At 49.4% G+C, this 17,524-nt stretch overlaps 6 protein-coding genes across 6 annotated transcripts; 1 reads left to right on the top strand and 5 right to left on the bottom strand.

The window, feature by feature from the left end:
- Positions 1–389: 389 nt before the first annotated feature.
- F4817DRAFT_348489 (general substrate transporter) lies at positions 390–3,136 on the top strand. Its single transcript, XM_049304698.1, has 5 exons — positions 390–948; positions 1,012–1,059; positions 1,233–1,543; positions 1,609–2,537; positions 2,598–3,136. Exons 1-5 carry the CDS (start codon positions 856–858, stop codon positions 2,909–2,911), a joined length of 1,695 nt encoding a protein of 564 aa, XP_049155583.1. The 5' UTR covers positions 390–855; the 3' UTR covers positions 2,912–3,136.
- F4817DRAFT_348487 (uncharacterized protein) lies at positions 3,137–4,193 on the bottom strand. Its single transcript, XM_049304697.1, has 2 exons — positions 3,540–4,193; positions 3,137–3,476 (listed from the first exon to the last, which is right to left on the bottom strand). The coding sequence occupies exon 1, from the start codon at positions 3,771–3,773 to the stop codon at positions 3,579–3,581; it is 195 nt and encodes a 64-aa protein (XP_049155582.1). The 5' UTR covers positions 3,774–4,193; the 3' UTR covers positions 3,137–3,476; positions 3,540–3,578.
- Positions 4,194–4,864: 671 nt separating this feature from the next.
- F4817DRAFT_235277 (isoflavone reductase family protein) lies at positions 4,865–6,208 on the bottom strand. The gene has a single exon (XM_049298962.1). It carries the CDS (start codon positions 5,987–5,989, stop codon positions 5,069–5,071), a length of 921 nt encoding a protein of 306 aa, XP_049155581.1. The 5' UTR covers positions 5,990–6,208; the 3' UTR covers positions 4,865–5,068.
- A 382-nt stretch (positions 6,209–6,590) lies between these two features.
- F4817DRAFT_348485 (uncharacterized protein) lies at positions 6,591–11,550 on the bottom strand. Its single transcript, XM_049304696.1, has 3 exons — positions 10,661–11,550; positions 8,088–10,607; positions 6,591–8,032 (listed from the first exon to the last, which is right to left on the bottom strand). The coding sequence occupies exons 1-3, from the start codon at positions 11,383–11,385 to the stop codon at positions 6,883–6,885; spliced, it is 4,395 nt and encodes a 1,464-aa protein (XP_049155580.1). The 5' UTR covers positions 11,386–11,550; the 3' UTR covers positions 6,591–6,882.
- Positions 11,551–11,815: 265 nt separating this feature from the next.
- F4817DRAFT_348484 (S-adenosyl-L-methionine-dependent methyltransferase) lies at positions 11,816–14,062 on the bottom strand. The gene is made up of 4 exons (XM_049304695.1): positions 13,786–14,062; positions 13,203–13,689; positions 12,396–13,147; positions 11,816–12,335 (listed from the first exon to the last, which is right to left on the bottom strand). The coding sequence occupies exons 1-4, from the start codon at positions 13,900–13,902 to the stop codon at positions 12,111–12,113; spliced, it is 1,581 nt and encodes a 526-aa protein (XP_049155579.1). The 5' UTR covers positions 13,903–14,062; the 3' UTR covers positions 11,816–12,110.
- Positions 14,063–15,104: 1,042 nt separating this feature from the next.
- Positions 15,105–16,882, bottom strand: F4817DRAFT_235261 (DExH-box splicing factor binding site-domain-containing protein). The gene is made up of 3 exons (XM_049298961.1): positions 16,845–16,882; positions 15,275–16,783; positions 15,105–15,155 (listed from the first exon to the last, which is right to left on the bottom strand). Exon 2 carries the CDS (start codon positions 16,598–16,600, stop codon positions 15,524–15,526), a length of 1,077 nt encoding a protein of 358 aa, XP_049155578.1. The 5' UTR covers positions 16,601–16,783; positions 16,845–16,882; the 3' UTR covers positions 15,105–15,155; positions 15,275–15,523.
- Positions 16,883–17,524: the final 642 nt, after the last annotated feature.

Raw genomic sequence — 17,524 nt, 5'->3', positions numbered from 1 at the left:
TTACACCGCTATTCATTAACTCTTCTTGGGAGGGAAAAGGTTTCTGCATAGCTAGATAGAAATAGTCTATCATTTGACATTGATTGACATGTGAGTTATCAGGTAGGCCTCAAATCCAACCAAACGGGATTCAAAGCGAATACAGTTACAGTAAAGTAGGTTGGTAGGCACACAGACGAGCTTGGCTAGCTTCTAATAGTGTGACTTGTAAGAGAGCCTCTCAGAGCTTAACATGTTAAGAAACTAATCCCTGTTTGTGGTGGGTTTCCTTTTCTTCTCCTTGACCTCCCCTGCCTCCCCCTGTCTCCCCCAGTGGAGAGTTTTTTTTTTCCTTTGTGGAGGCTCCATGGGGTTAACCAATGAGGACGTCCTCCCCCTCGTTTCCCCTCGTCTCCTCTGTGTTGGGATCTGTGGGACTGGGGATTTGGGGCTGCGGGGTTTAAATCCGAATAAAAACGTCGCATTGTTTCCTCGTTAGCCATGTAGCCATGCCCTGTTCCTTGTCGTGCCCATCCCTAGCGAGGCAATTCGGCTTGATGTCGGGTACGAGACGCGGCGAGGACCGGGGGCTCGTGACCTGCGTTGCCGAAGCTATTGGTTCCCACGCGGAGGTTATGCTGCGACGTTGGTCTAACTGTATCTGGTATGAGTTTGGGCGACGCCTTTGTCTCCTGGCTAGGTAGGTACAGAACTCAAGTATCATTCGTTGGGTATATATCATGTAGATCACCCCCCTCTCGTGTAGGCCTTTTAGAAAACCTCTCACAACATTGGCGATTGTTCTCACAAGAGGAGACGCATGCATATGTCTAAGTGAGTAGTGCCAGAATCGATCTTGTATTGCTTCAAGCAAGAATGGCCAAGATAGAGAGGCTTCCCGGCACCAATGTAGCCAACTTCCTAGAGAAGCGACAGCTGCTCATTGCGATCAACTGTATCGCCGCGCTGGTGCGTATCATACATTAATCCCCGCGCTTTTCTAATAGTCCGCTTGTATCTAACTTATTATAGTCTATCTTCTTTTTTGGATATGATCAGGGTATGATGTCTGGAGTGAACGGTATGTATAACAACATGAGATTTTATTATCCCAAACTTCTCCTTCGTGTACAGTGGCTAACACTCAGTAGTAAGTGGGATAACCCTACTATTTCATCTTGCTCGAGAAAGACCTCAAGGGCTTTCAAGATAGCGGGATTATAAAGCTAACATAGGATATTTCGCTATACTAGAATTCTAAGGACTATATCGATCGCATGGGCCTCGGATACGTCGATCCGGACACAGATGAGCCTATCATCACGGACAGTCTACTACAAGGCGGTATCGTCTCAGTCTACTACCTAGGAACTTTAATTGGGTGTTTAGTCGGAGGATGGGTTGGTGATAAGATCGGTAGAATAAAGACTATCGCCTTAGGATCAGTATGGGCTGTCATAGGAGCGAGCTTGCAATGCTCGGCTATGAATCACAACTGGATGATCTGCGCTCGTGCTGTGAACGGCATCGGAACTGGTATCCTCAATGCCATTGTCCCCGTCTGGTAAGACATTCTTAACCACTTATAACATTACCTATCTAAATATATCTAACTAAACTCCTCCTTAGGGCGACTGAAACGGCGGAACACACTTCGAGAGGTCAATTCATCGCCATAGAGTTCACTCTAAACATCTTCGGTGTCGTCGTCGCTTACTGGCTCGAATTCGGCTTATCATTCATCGATAATGGCAATTCAGCATTGCGATGGCGATTCCCCATTGCATTCCAAATCATCCCGCTCCTCGTACTCCTAGGAGCGGTCTGGTTCTTCCCGGAATCGCCTCGATGGCTTGCCAAGGTTGGGCGCGTTGAAGAGGCCCGTTTCATCCTGCACCGACTGAGAGGATCGACGGGAGAGGATCTCCAGAGAGCCGAGTCGGAGTTGCACGACATCACTAACATCGTCGCCCTCGAATCCAAAGAGTCTCAAAAGAACTCGTATCTACATATGCTCTTTGGCATCGGCTCGGGCGAGTTGCACACCGGACGACGTGTCCAGCTCGTCATCTGGCTGCAGATTATCCAGGAATGGGTCGGCATCGCCGGTGTCACCGTATACGCGCCTACTATCTTCCGCATAGCCGGCTTCGACACGTTTAAGAGCCAGTGGATTAGCGGTCTGAACAATATCTTCTATATGTTCGCTACTCTCATCTGTGTCTTTACCTTGGATCGTATCGGCCGCAGGTGGACTTTGTACTGGGGCGCTGTCGGTCAAGGAGTCGCCATGTTCCTTGCCGGCGCCTTTTCTAAGCTGGGCCAAGATGCGACTGCGAACGGTGAATTGGATAAGGCCAGCTCTTACGGAGCAGCAGCAGCGTCTTTCGTATTTATCTTCACATCCGTCTTCGGTGCAACTTGGTTGACGGTACCTTGGCTATACCCTGCCGAGATCTTCCCTCTCCAGGTCCGAGCAAAAGGGAATGCCTGGGGTGTTGTCGGCTGGTCGATCGGAAACGGATGGCTAACGCTTCTGTGTCCTGTCATGTTCTCGAGTAAGTTCAGCCAGCCCCCTTTCTAATTTAACATAGCTACATCTAACTAAACTGCCTTAGACATTGGCTCTACGACGCTACACATCTTCGGCGCGTGCAACATATTAGCTATTCCAATCGTCTGGGCTCTCTACCCGGAGAGTAACCAGCGGACGCTAGAGGAGATGGACCTCCTATTCGCAGCACCCACGCCATGGGTTTGGGACGCCGAGAAGACATTTGCGCGACTCAAGGAAGAGCGGCCAGACCTTATTCAGGCTGCTAAGAGAGGGGAGCATGTCGTTGACCCCGAGGCTGGTATTCTAGCACACCCCGCGACTCCAAAGAATGGGACGGCAATCCATACGGAAAACGAGGAAAATGCATCCTCGTAGACGGACTATTATGTTCAACTACGGTGAGGCATATCAACTTTCGGCACAGCTAATTATAATTTCTCCATCTTCTGGTATCTTTTAGAGGATCGGTATAAATAAGACGGGTGCTTCAATATAGTGAGGAAAAATATAGTGAGGAAAGTTATCTAGAAACACAGACTTTAGCTGTCTAAGACTAGAAGTGGTGGAAGAGTATCGATACCCCTGGACTTTATTTGGCGTATAGCCTGAATCAATTATATTTCTACCATTTAATTATTGTGTAGTGACCTAGCTTCCCCTGGCGTTATGTCTTGTACGCAATAAGCTTCTCATCTTTCCCGCTTTCAACTCCCGAGGTCCTTTCCCCCTGCCCTTAAATCTTTATACACTCATAAGACAGACACTGATATCCTACCCACTACTAATGACCTGGTCTGCCTTCTAACGACACTTGAACAGGTATTCGCTCTCGGGGAAAGGTGTCCAGAATATATGGTCTCGCCTAGCTTATAATATTATATGTAGGTGACCTGGTATCCCATGTCGATGCATATGAAAGGGGTATCAAATGATAGTATCACTATCTTAAATCATTAATACCACAACCAAATATCACAAACGCCAAGGGTATAGCAACACGTACCATAGAGCTAGCTGCCATCTAGTTCAGTATCTGATGTGCCTATTCAGAAGCAATTCCCTCTCCATTCAGAGCCGCAGCACCCTCAGCAGCCGCCGCGCCTTCCGCCCCGTTGAACCCAATGGCACCATCACCGACTACCAGCGCAGGTGAATAAGCTCCTAAGTTGATATTTAAGGGGGCGCTAATAGAGAGGCCGATGAGCGTGGCGAAGATGATAGTAAATGTGGATTTCATATTGCGTCTTTGTCTTTGTCTTTGTCTGTTGGGGTGATCCGGTTGTAATAATAGAAGTAAATATGCGAATCGAGACTAGACGGGGGGGGATGGATATTAGGAGGGTAGACAACTAGCTGAGAACGTAAATATTATAATGTAGTGCACCTGTGCACTTCGTAGAAAAGACAAGATATAATCACAAGTAAAATAAGTTGGGACGAGGACTAGCTATCGAGAGAAGGGAGGAGAAACCATAGAGATGGGGGAGGTGTGTCCGGATTCTTATCATATTCCCTAGGTTAAGTCTCATCTCACGAATACGCAATTGAACCAACCAACCATCACACATATTTCCCCTCAAACGGCGATCCAAAAATAGATACTCTAGTATTATCTCGAGTATCGAGTACCTACATAGTTGTGACCCCGGCGTTGAATCTGCCAAGACGCACTGCCAAGGGCCTCAGATCGAGCCAAGCCGTGGGATCGCCGCTGTATCTGTCGCAACCCCACGAGTAGTCACACACATGGTGTCTGGGAATGAAAACAACTAGTCTGAATACATTATACACACCAATTAGGTATATAGAAATGGCGAGGGAAATAAGACCCTAGCTGACGCACTGGTAATTCACTAGTAGACTACGATGACTACCGTGCTGTTACCGCGGATCTATGTTTCGACCTGATCGGAGCTGTCGAATCAGATAAGCTTGTTCCTAGTCAACCATAGAGATACGGTTAGCTAGATGGTGTATTGGCAGTCCTCTATATAGGTAGTATTGCCAAGCTGTGTCACCAAGACGTCCTTGGTTGAATATCATACAGCCGAAAATAGACGTAGCATGCTCAACAGCTAAACGTTACTTTTATCTATTCCCTTGGATAATCCTTAGTAAGATACATTTAGTCTTATTAACTGCCGGATTTCTATCTAGTTCTCAAAGCCATGACATCTATAGCAGGTAGCTAGAACAAAGATAGTCCTTCAATGAAGCATAATAACCTGTATCTCTAGGATAATAAGGGGTGGAGTATTATCTATTCCGCTTTCTTCGACCTTGGGTTATACTTACCTTCATACCCATCACACTTATACCTCCTATTAAGTTAAAAGGTGTATAATAATCCGAGGATCTAGCTAATGATATCCTTAGAGTCCATCTTATTACCAGAAGCTTCAAATCATCAGAGACAGGTTTCGATGTATTAATACCACTTCACATTAGCATTAACATTCCATCTCGCACATAGGCCTCCCAACCCCTATATCCAACAAAAACTCCCATCTCCAACCCAGTTCCACTACCTACCTACAAATCCGGCATCTCCCTCAAATAACTCTCCAAACCCTGCAACTCAACCCCCCTCTGCGCATTAAGCGTCCTCTCCATATCCCACGCCACGCCCCTTCCCACAGCCCACACGTTCGTATACTTAAGCATCCCATCCTCCGGCCTCTCCCTCAGCTTCTCCTTCAAGCCCTCCGCATCCCACACCTCCCTCGTCCACTCCCCCCCAAACCTCCCCTCCACCACCTCCGCAACCCGAGCATACGTCACCGTGTCCCCCGCAATATACACCACCCGACGCGAGACATCCCGCGGATCGTACGCCACCTCCGCCGCCATACGCCCGATATCCGTCGCCGTGGTAAGGGACAGCCGCGCGTCCCAGGACCCTAACGCGCGCAGTTTTCGTCCTTGGACGTCGACGACGCCGAAGGCGGGTAGGAATAGGAAACTCATGAACAGCCCCGTCGACACGATGATCCAGTCTGTATCCTGCTGCGAGCGCAGCAACGCGCGCACGCGCAACTGCTCGTCGAATAGATCCTGCGCGCTGCCACCCCCCACGGCGTCGTAGTCGATGCCCCATTGCCAGGGGAGGTACCGCCGCACCTTAGCTTGCAGGACCGCCTGTGTGAGTTTGACCTGGGTTCCGGGCGGGAGGCCGAAGCCCGAGCAGGAGATTACAGTGTGGTAGTTCCTAAACACCCCAGCGAGCTTCTCGGCCGAATCATTCGCTAGGTCTCCCGCCTCGAAGGTAGCGCCTAGGGACTTTAGACGGTCGTTCTGCGCTTTCTTGGCTGGGTCCTGCGAGGAGATGCTAGATTGCCGAAGTAAGATGGCGATGGAGCCGCCGTTGCGCTTGGGGTGCGCGACGAGGGCCTCTAAGACGGCTGTGCCGAGCTCGCCGGCACCGATGAGTAAGATGGATGGAGAGGCGCTCATGTTATATTTTGAATTTGAACCTCTCTAGGTAAGATATCCTCGTAGCTTCACTGACAAAGTAGATGTGCCTGAAAAATATGACTAGGTAGCTACCTCCTATATCAACTAGTTATTAGAAATAACCAACGATTAAATATATTTATATGTCAACCAAATATCACGACCCCTTTTATACCCCCCCCAAAGGAACAAGCTAAACCACGCACGATGACAAATAAACCCTGCTCGCGGTTGAAAGTTCCAGCATGATTTGAGGTCGAGCTACACGGCCAAGAACCAATCACAACTTGACAATAAGACGATCCTTGGTTTGTATGTAATTAGTAATGACAGCCTTACGCTCTGCTTGTGAATATTCTTAGGAGATAACGGGGGTAAGACTATTCGACCCGCGACCCGTCTTGTATGATGATGTATAAACTTGATTAACCCCGAGGGGTCTGGCTTGGCAGGCGTAATTGAATCCCAGGTCGAGTGGAACTGTTCAACTCTGTACGGTTAAGCCCAGCCGATGTCTCTACCGAGTATTCTTAGGTCGTATTAGATTTGACCTTTTCACGATATAAAAAAGCAGCTAACATAAACAGACAAGACGGTCAGATATGGTATATATCTTTATATTAGAGAAGTAACACTCTCCTCTACAAGGTAATTAGATAAATACAAAAGTATATATTACTACTCATGAAACGAAGAAAACGAAGTCTCATGTTTATCCGCTAGCAAATCTATTTGCCATAAGCCAAGGCTATCGGAAAACACCCCCCCTACGTAATCGCAACACTCACTCATACAATCTGACCCATCCAAGACTTTCACTCCTAGAGCATATGTGAATCTTGGCCTATCTCATATAGCTAGTTCTTTCGATGGTGATTAGATTTACTGTCATTCTAATCCAAGACTCTACCGGCCAGGCCTGAACCGCTTCTGTCCTTTGTCTGCGTCTTCTTCAACGCTTTGCCCAGGCGGACCTCGTTCAAGAAGGCAGAAGGCCTTCCGCCGCCGGAAGGAGCTGGCAAAGCACCCGGAGCTGGCGGCGGTGGTGGAGGGGGAGCACCCATCCCTGGAATCGGTGGTGCGGGTGGCGGAGGCGCCCCGGGAGCCCCGAAATTAGGCATTGGGGGAGGTGGTGGCGGGGGAGCTCCTACACCTGCCTCTGGCATGGGTGGCGGCGGTGGAGGTGCAGCAGGTGACCCCGCGGTCTCTCCAATAGGGGGAGGGCTGAAAGGTGTTGAAGTTACAACTGGCGAAGCTCCAGCAGACTTGTCACCCGTGGCCGATAGTGGTCGAGGAGGTCCCATGGAGCCGAAGAGAAGAGAAGCTAGCTGAGCAGCACCGGCGGCTGGACGCTCATCATCTGAATCTTCATCATCCTCTTCGTTTCCAGAGCCCCACTCATCGTCTGTGTCTGGCCGTTTTCGAGAAGGAGGTGGTACTGTTTTGGCCTCCTGGGTTATTCGGAAAAACGGATTAGTGGACACTTCCGGCTGGGGAGGCGGTGGTGGTTGGGGGACGGGAGCAGGAGCAGGAGCAGCTGGTGCAGCCGCAGGGGGGGCCACGGATGACTCCGAGGACTGAGATAACATTCGGCGGTAGGGGTTACGACTCTCCGATTCCGAGGGCGGGCTAGCGACAACCGAAGGGGGGGACATTACAGGCAGCGCGGGGGCAGGAGGTGGCGTAGCTTTACGCTCTAGTTCCTGGCTACCGAGCTGACTGCTACTAAGAGTAGGAGTAGATGCTTGAGGGGTGATCTGCTGCGGACCTTCGTCATCGTCCGAGGAGGAAGAGTCGTCCTCCATCGCCGCGAGTTGCCTCTGAAGTTCAACTTCTCTTTGGCGTGCAGCTTCGATTTCGGCACGTTGGGCTGCCAGTTTCGCTTCCTTCTCTTTCGCATCAGCCATAGCGGCTTTCTTCTTCTTCTTTTCTTCCTCTTTCTTTAGCTTGCCTTGGCGGACTTGTTCCTCTAAAGCCTTGAGGCGGGCAGATGCAGCATCGCGTTCACTAGCGAGTTCTTGCTCCTGTTGTCTGGCCTCATCCCTGTAAAGAGTTAGTCTGAATAACGAATGGAAAATTGGGGTGGCATGTTACGTACTCCATTTGCTGAGTAGCTCGCTGTTGCTCTTCGTGCTCTTTGGCGAGGCGCTGCTCCTCGGCTTTCTTAGCGCCCTCTTCCTCTTCGGTTCTCTTTGCAGCAGATGTGTCTTCATGCTTCCCACCTTTCCTTGAAGGAGGCGGAGGTGGTTTCTTGATTTCTGCCTTGAGTGCAGGAGCAGGAGCAGGAGCAGGAGGAGCCACGCCTTGCTCCTCGGCAATTCTAGCTTGCCGCTCTTGCTCGCGTCGGGCATCCTCTTCTTCCGCTTGTCGGCGCTTGGCCGCACGTTCTGCCTTCTCACGTTCCAATTTCTGGGCCGCAGTCTCCCCGGGCTTAGAAGCCGTCTTGATTCCAAGAGCTGCAAGGCGCTCGGCCATACGCTGTTCTGCTTGCTGTTTAATGAACGCGGCCCTCTCCTCTGGAGTTTTATATGATGAGTAGGACCCGCCGGCGGGCGCTGGTGAACGGCTGGTTGGTGGCGTAGCAGTGCGGGTTGCTGACGAAGGACTGCCCAAACGAGCTGGTGGTGCCTCTGCTTTAACGGGCTCGGTCGTGGGTGCTCGTCCACCCTTACGGTCCTGGGCCCTGACTCGAGCGGCCCGGCTCGAACGTTGCAAGTCAAATATGAAGTCTCGCACCTCATCCTCCACACCGAGAGCATCTTCCCATCTTCTTTTTTCGTGCTCATTGGCAGCACTCTGGCCGCCTTCTTTGAGGTTCTCTTCAATACCTCGCGAGAATTCCCGAACGCTCTCTTCTACGTCTCGGACCATGCCCTCGTTGATATCCTTTTCATTTCGAACTTTGAGGCTCTCTTCTTCTAGTCTCTTTGCCGCATCTCCTTCATCATCACCGATGTCTAACTTCTTGCCAGTCAGCGCAGCAGTTCTCTGCTGCATCATGGCCTTAGCTCTGGCCTTGAGACGGTCCGACTCGGTGATCGAGCCACCCGGTCCAGTACCAACGATGTTAGAGGCGCTTCCAGGATGCGCTTTCGCGTCTCTGAGTCGGAAGAGTTCAAGCCTAGCCTCAGCAATAGCCTTTTCAGTCTTTCTAACTTGGGAAGCTAGCTCAGGGATCTTATCGGTAAGGTTTTGTAGCTGGCGCTTCAGAGCCCTCCTCTCGGCTTCAGAATCGCCACTTGCAAGAGCAGCATCAGGATGGGCGTCAATGTCATCTTGGATTCGCCTGATGCGACGGTATAGCTCCTCGGCCTCGCGCCGATCACGCCTGTCAAGAATATCATCCTCCTCGGCGGCGGCCTCGTCCTTGAAATCCATGGCATCTAGGAGGACTTGCTTTTCTCGAATCTTTTTCTTTAACTGGTCAATGGAAAGTTCGTCGTTAGAGGTAACAGACGAAGGTGACTCTGGCCGGGGGGAGGAATTTCCGATCCTGCGTCGTGCGCTCGACCGGTACCCAACTTGATCGTCGTTATTCTTGAACACTGTCGCATCTTTCCGTCCAGCATTCAACCCACCAGCATTTCCTTTGAAGGAATGACTCTTTAAGTAACTAACTCCCGTCTTCTGGGGAAGTAAGGCGGCGCCTGACGTCTTACGGAAATCAGACTCTTGGCTTAACATGGACTTGATAGTACCAAGTGATTCGGTAAAGTTGCGGGTAGACGGCGGTACAAGCTCGGGTGGTAAAACATTAGGAACGGGATAACCGTTTAGTTTTCTATAGATCAAGTGCATAGCTACGGCAAACTCGTCAAGGTTGAGTTTGCCCTTGTTCCCGTTGTCCGCGAGGGTCCATATTCGCTCAAGATCAGGCTTCTCGAGACCGCTTTGGCCAAAGATTTCTATTGCCTGATCTCCTCCGATAAAACCTTTACCTAGACCATCCCACGCCCGGAATAATTGGTCATAGCGGGTCTTCTCATCCTTGGTAATGGCCCACGGAATCACTGCGTTGCCAGATAAGCCGGCAGTGGTATAATTCTGCTGTTCGCGACCTGCCTGTGGCATCATTCGGGCCTGTAGCGCGTCGATGTTAGGTAGTCCGGTTGCTGGGGCGTTGACTAGGCCCCATTGACCGGGCATTCCAGTCGGCTGCGCATTGAGAGGAAGTGCACTGGCGGGAGACAACCCTCCAGCAAAGCCCGTAGGCATTGGTGGCATTGGCGGCATAGGCCCGTTGTATCCGGTTGGTTGTGGGTTATTCAGGCCTCCTGGAAATCCAGTCTGCTGTGGCTGCATTGCTTGACCGGGGAATCCCGTCATCTGTGTCTGGAGTAACTGAGAATTAGACGACATGGGCTGAGGATGCTGGATCGTCGGTGGCGTGGCAGTATTCTGCCTAGTGAAATCTGCAGTATTAGTCGCACCGGAGCTAGCAGCTTCTTCCGCGATACTAAAGTTGATTATATCGACCATACTTGATACCTCATTCTTGATATTATCCGGTAGACTTCCAGGGAGTGCTTTACCCACAAGCTTCAGATTGCAGAGGTACATAGCTAGCGCAAATTCCGGGAAGTGTAGTTCGCCAGATCGAGTGGTATCCGAAAGAGTCCTATCTGGAGGTTAGATAATTCCTAATTGGAAAGCAATAGTAGTATACTATACCATATATGTGATAGAGAATCTCCATCGAGTCTCGATCGCAATAATAGGTCCCGAGCCTTCTCTCCAGACATTGTCATCCCGTCACCCACGGCCGATTTGAACAGCGTCTCGAACTTGGCCTGATCTTGGGCTGTGATAAAGGATAACCTGATGTTCGGTATTTTGTTTGTAGGCTTCTGAGCCCCTCGACCCGCCGTCAGCGACTCGGACGCGCCACCAGTCTTGAACGAAGCAGCCATCGCGCTGAAGCCTGTCGGTTGAGGATTGATTGCAGGGGCCGGGGCAGGTAATTGGGACGGGGCTTGCGAAGTGGCTGCTGGCGCGAATGAGCTTTGGGGCTGTTGCTGGTTGAATTGGGCCTGAAATTGCGAGGGAATCTGCGGTACTGGCGGAGCACCTGTTTGGAAGTTCTGCTGCTGAGGAGCTTGGCCAGGAAACCCGGTGAACTGAGGCTGGAGATTTACAGGCATAGGGGGTTGTTGCGGCATTCCTTGAGGCATTCCCGTCTGCTGCGGTTGTATGCCTTGCGCACCAGGGAAGCCTGTATACTGCTGGGTTAAGGGAGCCTGCCCATATCCCGTCGGCTGGGGTGCGAATGGGCTCAGCTGCTGCTGTCCCGGCTGTTGCTGTTGAGGCTGCTGGCCTGGAACACCGTACGAGTTGCCATACTGCTGGCCGGGTCGCAGGCTGTTACCGCCCATGAATGAATTAGAATTGGAATACATAATGAAATCCGATTATCTCTAGAGTGAAAATAGTGCTGCTAGAGGGGGTGTTAGAGGTACAGACTAGGGAGGTCCTAAGGACCTAGTAGTGCTGCTCGATGATGATGTTAAAAAAGCAAGAAAGCCTGTAGAAAGTCTGTAGAAAGTATGTTCAATTGTTGTAGATGACGAAGCAGCCGAAGAAATCAAACGGGACAAGGAGTGGCTTGGCATAATTTAGGCGCACGACCGCTAAACACGAACCAGTAACAGGCCTGCAGGCTTGGTTCAAAACTCAATGGCTGGGTGTACGTACCAAGTGGATTTTTATGCAGACCTCAAGTGCGTTAGGTACATACATGTAAGGTACTAAGGTACCTATTCAGGTACCTGTCTACGCAAATCAATACGGCATACGCATCCCCACAGCTTACATAGGTGTACAAACATATAATGGCACTCACGATTTATTCCTATCAACTTTGGCGATTAGTTGATCATTAGGTAGATTATGTTCATCTGCTTTAGCTATTCTTTCACCCCCGTATTTACTACTTTATCGTCTCTATTACACTACGACCCCTATTACTTGAATAGCTAAGTCATCTTGACACACTTCCTTTTCCCACCTAAAGCTGTACTGCCTCCATTATCAACTTCCCCCAGTGCCACATGCCACAATGTAGACTTTGCTGAGACTCGGAAACTAGTGTTTCCAGACTATCGGCTCTTTCAACTATTGTCTCTTACTGCGCAGCCGAAGTAGGGAATTGGTCGGCGTTCTTCTTGGCCCACGCCCCGAAGTCGATCTTCGAAGCGGCCTTCTTTAGAGCACCAGTTAGACCGAACTGGGTTGAGATACCCTCAACCCGGTGAGTCGAGTTAATGTTCTTGACCAGAACAATCTGGTAGCAAGTAGCAGAACCCTGTCGGGAGGCGATGGTTGAGGACGCAAGGAAGTATTCCCAGACCTATTTCGACTTGTTAGCCACACAATATACATCCCAAGTGCTACTTCATGGCAAACTTACGCGGAACCATCTCTTTCCATACTTAGCCTCAACCTTCTCGCGGTTGGCCAACCAGTTCCTATACCAGCGCCACAGAGTTGCGGAATAATGCACACCGATCGTGTCGACTCCCTTGACTTCCCACCCGGCACCTTCCAGTCCGCCAATGAAAAAGTCGAGAGGGGTTGACGCGTCAGCACCGGGGAAGACGTATTTGTTCATGAATAATCCCCAGATAAGATCCTCGTATTGCCAAGGCTTTCGAAGACCAGCAATCTGTAGGAAGAAAACTCCGTCATCGTCAAGCATATCATATACCTGCTTCAAGAAAGTACCGAACTTACGAACACCAACGTGCTCGGCCATCTCCAAACATGTGATCTTCTTGTATCCGCCCTGGGGCACCGGGATGTCTCGGTAATCCATGCAGAGAATCTTGCTCTGTTCCTCAGGAATGCCAACGTTGCGCAGAGCCTTGTTGCCCCAAGCAGTTTGGTTGCGGCCGAGAGTAACACCGGTAGCATGGGCGCCGTAGTTGACACTTGCAAATCGTGCGAGGGTACCCCAACCGCAACCGATATCTAGCAGTGATTCGCCTTCCTGTAAGTCAATCTTCTCGCAAACAATAGCCAACTTGTTGTCCTGAAGTTGTTCTAAGGTCTCCTCGGTGTTGATATCTGAGATAATGCCAGAAGTGTAGATCATACGAGGACCCAAGAACCAGCCGTAGAAGTCATCACCACGGTCGTAGTGGTCACGGACCTGTTCCTCATCTTGATGGGGTTAGCCGGCGGTTATCCTTAGCAGCTAATTCTTGTAATATCTTACCTTGACTCCTCGAGTGCATGATAACCTCGGGGATCATGCCAAACAAGAAGTACTTGCAGAGGCCCCAGGTAAATCGGAAGCTTGCCCAATCATGCCTGTATTCCAAGACTTCAAGGCAGTCACCATTGAAGTCGACATCACCGTCGAAGTACATTTCGTAGAAGGTCTCTAGGGGGATCTTGTTCTTGCCATGGTACTTGAGCTTATCAGATTGCTTCTTGAAGGTGAGGTAGTGCTCGATCGGCCGCCCGGGGTATCTGGCTTTCTCGTTCTTTCGAGGACTTATAGAAGAGATAGTGAGCCAGAAACCAGCAAGAATAGGAATGCTAGTGAATAAGGCGAAGAATATAGCAGTCTTTAGACCACCTCCGACTTTCCATGACATGTAAAGAGGGACACCACCCATCAAAGAGAATAGCAGGATATTAGAGAAGGTGTCAGCACCAGCCGAATCGGCGGGGAGAGGTGCATTTTTGATAGATGGGTACTAGAAAGATAATGTTAGCCTCCGGAATGCTTCAATAAAACCAGTTTACCGAATCCGCGGATTCCGATATGAAAGAGAAGGGGGGAAAAAACTTACCGATGTGGTTCGCACACCGCAGTCCTCAAACTTCTCGAAGGTGGGAGTGGGAGCTTTGGGAGTTTCGATGAATTCGAACTCGGATTCGCTCCCATTGACACTATGAGGTTTCGACATAGTGAAGATTGCAAAGCCAATGGGGGCCGGGAAAGACTTTGCGATAACCTTCTTTGTGTCTTGTCTTGTCTTGTCTTAAAGAGTTGAAGAAGAATTTGTGGGAAAAGCGTGAGGTAGTTCAGAGTATTTCTTGCCCTTTCCCACTTTCACAGACCGCCCTCCTTCCCTGCATGCTCTAAACCTGATAACCAACCCGATAACCCTTTTCACGAATTGGCGCCTCTGACTGGCTGGGGACCCTAAGCTAGAACCACAGTAGATGCCGTTCCGTTGTAATCATAGTGGGGTTGGCCACGACTTAGAGCTCCAACGGTGTGAAAAACCCCCCACCTACCTTTAAAATCCAGCTGTTTTAAGCTGTCCTAAGCTGTCCAGGTACTAGGTCATCCCCACAACCGAGCTGACCTTAAGCCTCCAAAAATTGAATAGGGGTCAACATCTAAGATACATCTACATAGGATTGTACCAGGATACACAGGTGTTTGACAAGGAAAGCAAACTTGGAAGTAATACTTATCTCAGCTACTAGCTAAATTTGATAGGCAAGGTATACCCTTAAACAAATACTCTCGGACTCTTCTTTCTATACAAGACCTGGCAGAAAATAACATTAGAACCCACCTCTCGAAATTCTAGTACCTTGGCGTAAAGGCCACGTTGTTCTGTAGAGCCGATCTACGGCACTGTGATATCGATAATGCACTGACATCTGCAGAGGCTGTCCTTAGTAAGATATGACCTCTTTACAATGACATCGAGTCTTGGTAGGTGATGCTTTAAGGGAATGCTATGGCATCTGGACTGCGACTTCTCTCGAGATATCACGAACGATCTGCTTAGGGGCAGGCAGCAACATCCGTTGTTGTCTCGCATAGCTATCAAAAGAGCACATAGCTCACGCATACGTGTAGTACCTAGAATACACCATGCCACCAGGGCTCGATATCGTACAAGGTAATAGCCAGGGATCGACCAGGGGAATGATATAAAAAGCAAGGAGAGGCAATGTCCACAAGATAATTTACCACGTAGGACTACACCGACAATAACGTTGTAGTTCTAGGTCAAATGCAGAGATGTAGAAGCAATCGTGTCCTCAAGGCCCTAGATCGCGGCCATGCTGTTTAGGTGTTATTCCGTTATTCCGCTTTGACTATACCAGCAATTACTTATAGGTCCCGGAAGAGCCCCGTTGATGTGTTGAGCACCAATTTGGCGGAAGCTGGTATTATGAATAGCTCAACACTCCTAGTCTCAACGATGCCTAGTCCCTCTACGTCAGTATCACATCGAATAGTATGCATTAAGGTGTATTAAATAGTTTAACAAAGGGTGTATTACAACCTCTAATTTGATCTGGCAAGACACCTACCAACGGTTTTAGTCGACGGAACTCATTCGGCAAATATCTCATCTCGAGTGGCAAGTCCCGTACGTGGTGTTGTGTTCTGTGCACTGTGCATTAATGGATACGGCTTAAGAAATCCAACATTCACCAACAATGGGAAGTCGTGTTGTAGATATAGGAATGAGGCGACTTTATGCAGTCAATATAGCGTAGCGCGCTAAGAAGCCGCTGGTATTCCATTCGGTCGAACTGGCCGGGCATTAGCCAGCTCTTTCAGCGCCTATAACTGCGCTCGGAATGTCTATGGCTATCCCGGTCTCGATCACGATGATGGCTATGGCCGTAATCTCGTCGCTCGCGCTCGCGTTCGCGTTCGGACTTGTAACTATCACCACGGTCTCGTTTCTCCTTTTCTTTGTCCCTCCTATACTCATTAAGACGGGGTCTGCGTTCACGATGCCCGTGTTTTCGGGCCAACTCTCCCTTCCTAATCTCTTCATCCTCCTTAGAACCAAGTCCCATCAGATTTGGTCGTTTTTTAACTTCTTTCGGCTTTGCACCACGCTCCTCGCCGTTCCAACCCATTCCACGTAGCATGGCCGCTCCAAATTCGCCCTCAGGTATCTGATCATACTCGTCTATGGTCGACACCTCTGCAGCTTCTTCCATCCTACGACGGTAAGCATCTTGTTCCGAAAGCGTCGTGGGCGTGCTATGTCTTGATTTGCCTTCGATAACGAGGTCTTTTGTAAAATTTCGTTTCTTGCCCAAGAGAGCATCTATGGCATCGGTATCTTCGTTCGTAGGAACTTCAGATTCATCACTGGGATGAACTACTCCACGGCCGGTTGTTGTATACCCTTCGTCTTTTGACAGGCTCTCATCTAAATTGTCAGTATCGCCTTGTATTGGTTTCCTCGTTACGGTAAGACCCCATTTGATTTGCTTGTCCTGGTCAGCCGGATCCCTCTCTACAGAGTCGCCAGATTCCGCCCGCCTCGATGGTAAACCGTTCTTAGTGCTCTTCTGGTCTTTTAACTCTGCCTTCCAGTCACGGTTTTCGTGGCCGGTTATCACGTAGGGGGCATTGGCGCGCCCCGATTTGTCTGTCCTCGGATTTCGCCTCTTAGCTTCAGACTCAGATACATCATCACCAATAGTTGTGATTACTTCATGTCGAGCTTCGTCGTCGCTCCCGGAATCGGAAACATGACTGAGAACGTGTGGTCGCTGACGTTTGCCTAGCGTTGATGGCGGCTGGGAATGTGTTTGTTTCTTAGCTCCGTTGGCAGACTTCGAGGATGACGATGTACCAAACTTGATCGCTATCCGCGGAGCTGGTTCAGGCATTTTTGTTGATCCAAACGACCGAATGAGTCGAGGCGAGGAATAGAGGTGTTTAGTACCGACACGCGAAGACTTGGGTAGCGAATAGTTATAGTTATTGTTTGGTATGTAGCTGACGACATAAATTTGAGGCGAAGTTGTCCATAGACCTTAATCCTGGTAGCATTCTGGAACCATCAGGCGGCACTTCAAATGTGGCTAGGAGCCTTAAATTTCTAGTTTGATTATCTAATGGAGTGTGGCTCACCTTAGACCAAAGCATAAATCAGGTTAGGTACCACCTAGTACATGTATTACCTGATACTTGACGCAACTCTAAACTTTTTACTATGTACCTAGGTAAACAACATAATGGAACATGATATTAAATACGATCCTGCACTTACGCACTGACAAAAGGTATCGAGCGCGGATGCGTTATATACGGACTACATGTGAAGATAATCTAGTATGGTCAGAGCGCTCTGGTGGATAGCAAGCAACTATCTAAGTCCTGATAGGTACCTAGGTTTTTAAGTGCATTAGATAGATACATTAGATACAGGTTAGAGGTAATAGGAACACGTTGAACGCCTTACGCATACGTGTACCTAATTGTACGTGGACGAGGAGAGCAGGAGGGGCAAGCAAATTTAGAAATGGTTATCGGTACAATCTAGTTGCGCCTTATTTGCCTCTAAGCTTGTATACACGTATACACTGTACAGATAGGGCTTATAGCAGGTACCTTAGGGAATTTAGGTAGTAGCAATAGCATTCGTTAGAATGGGTCACCACTATGTATCGGTCCAGCCAGGCCTATCAGGATGCCCCTGTGCACTGAAGTGGTCGGTACCGTAGGCCACCATAGGCTACCATAGGCATCATCTGCGAAAAGGAAAGCAAAAAAATTAATCTAAGAGACTTCTTGTCAATGATCGCGAAGAT

This window comes from Daldinia loculata, assembly GCF_022478755.1.
Source record: "Daldinia loculata strain CBS 113971 unplaced genomic scaffold F4817scaffold_59, whole genome shotgun sequence".
NCBI lineage: Eukaryota > Fungi > Ascomycota > Sordariomycetes > Xylariales > Hypoxylaceae > Daldinia > Daldinia loculata.
The sequence above is the reverse complement of the archived record's forward strand: the minus strand, read 5'-3'. Positions and strand labels throughout refer to the sequence as shown.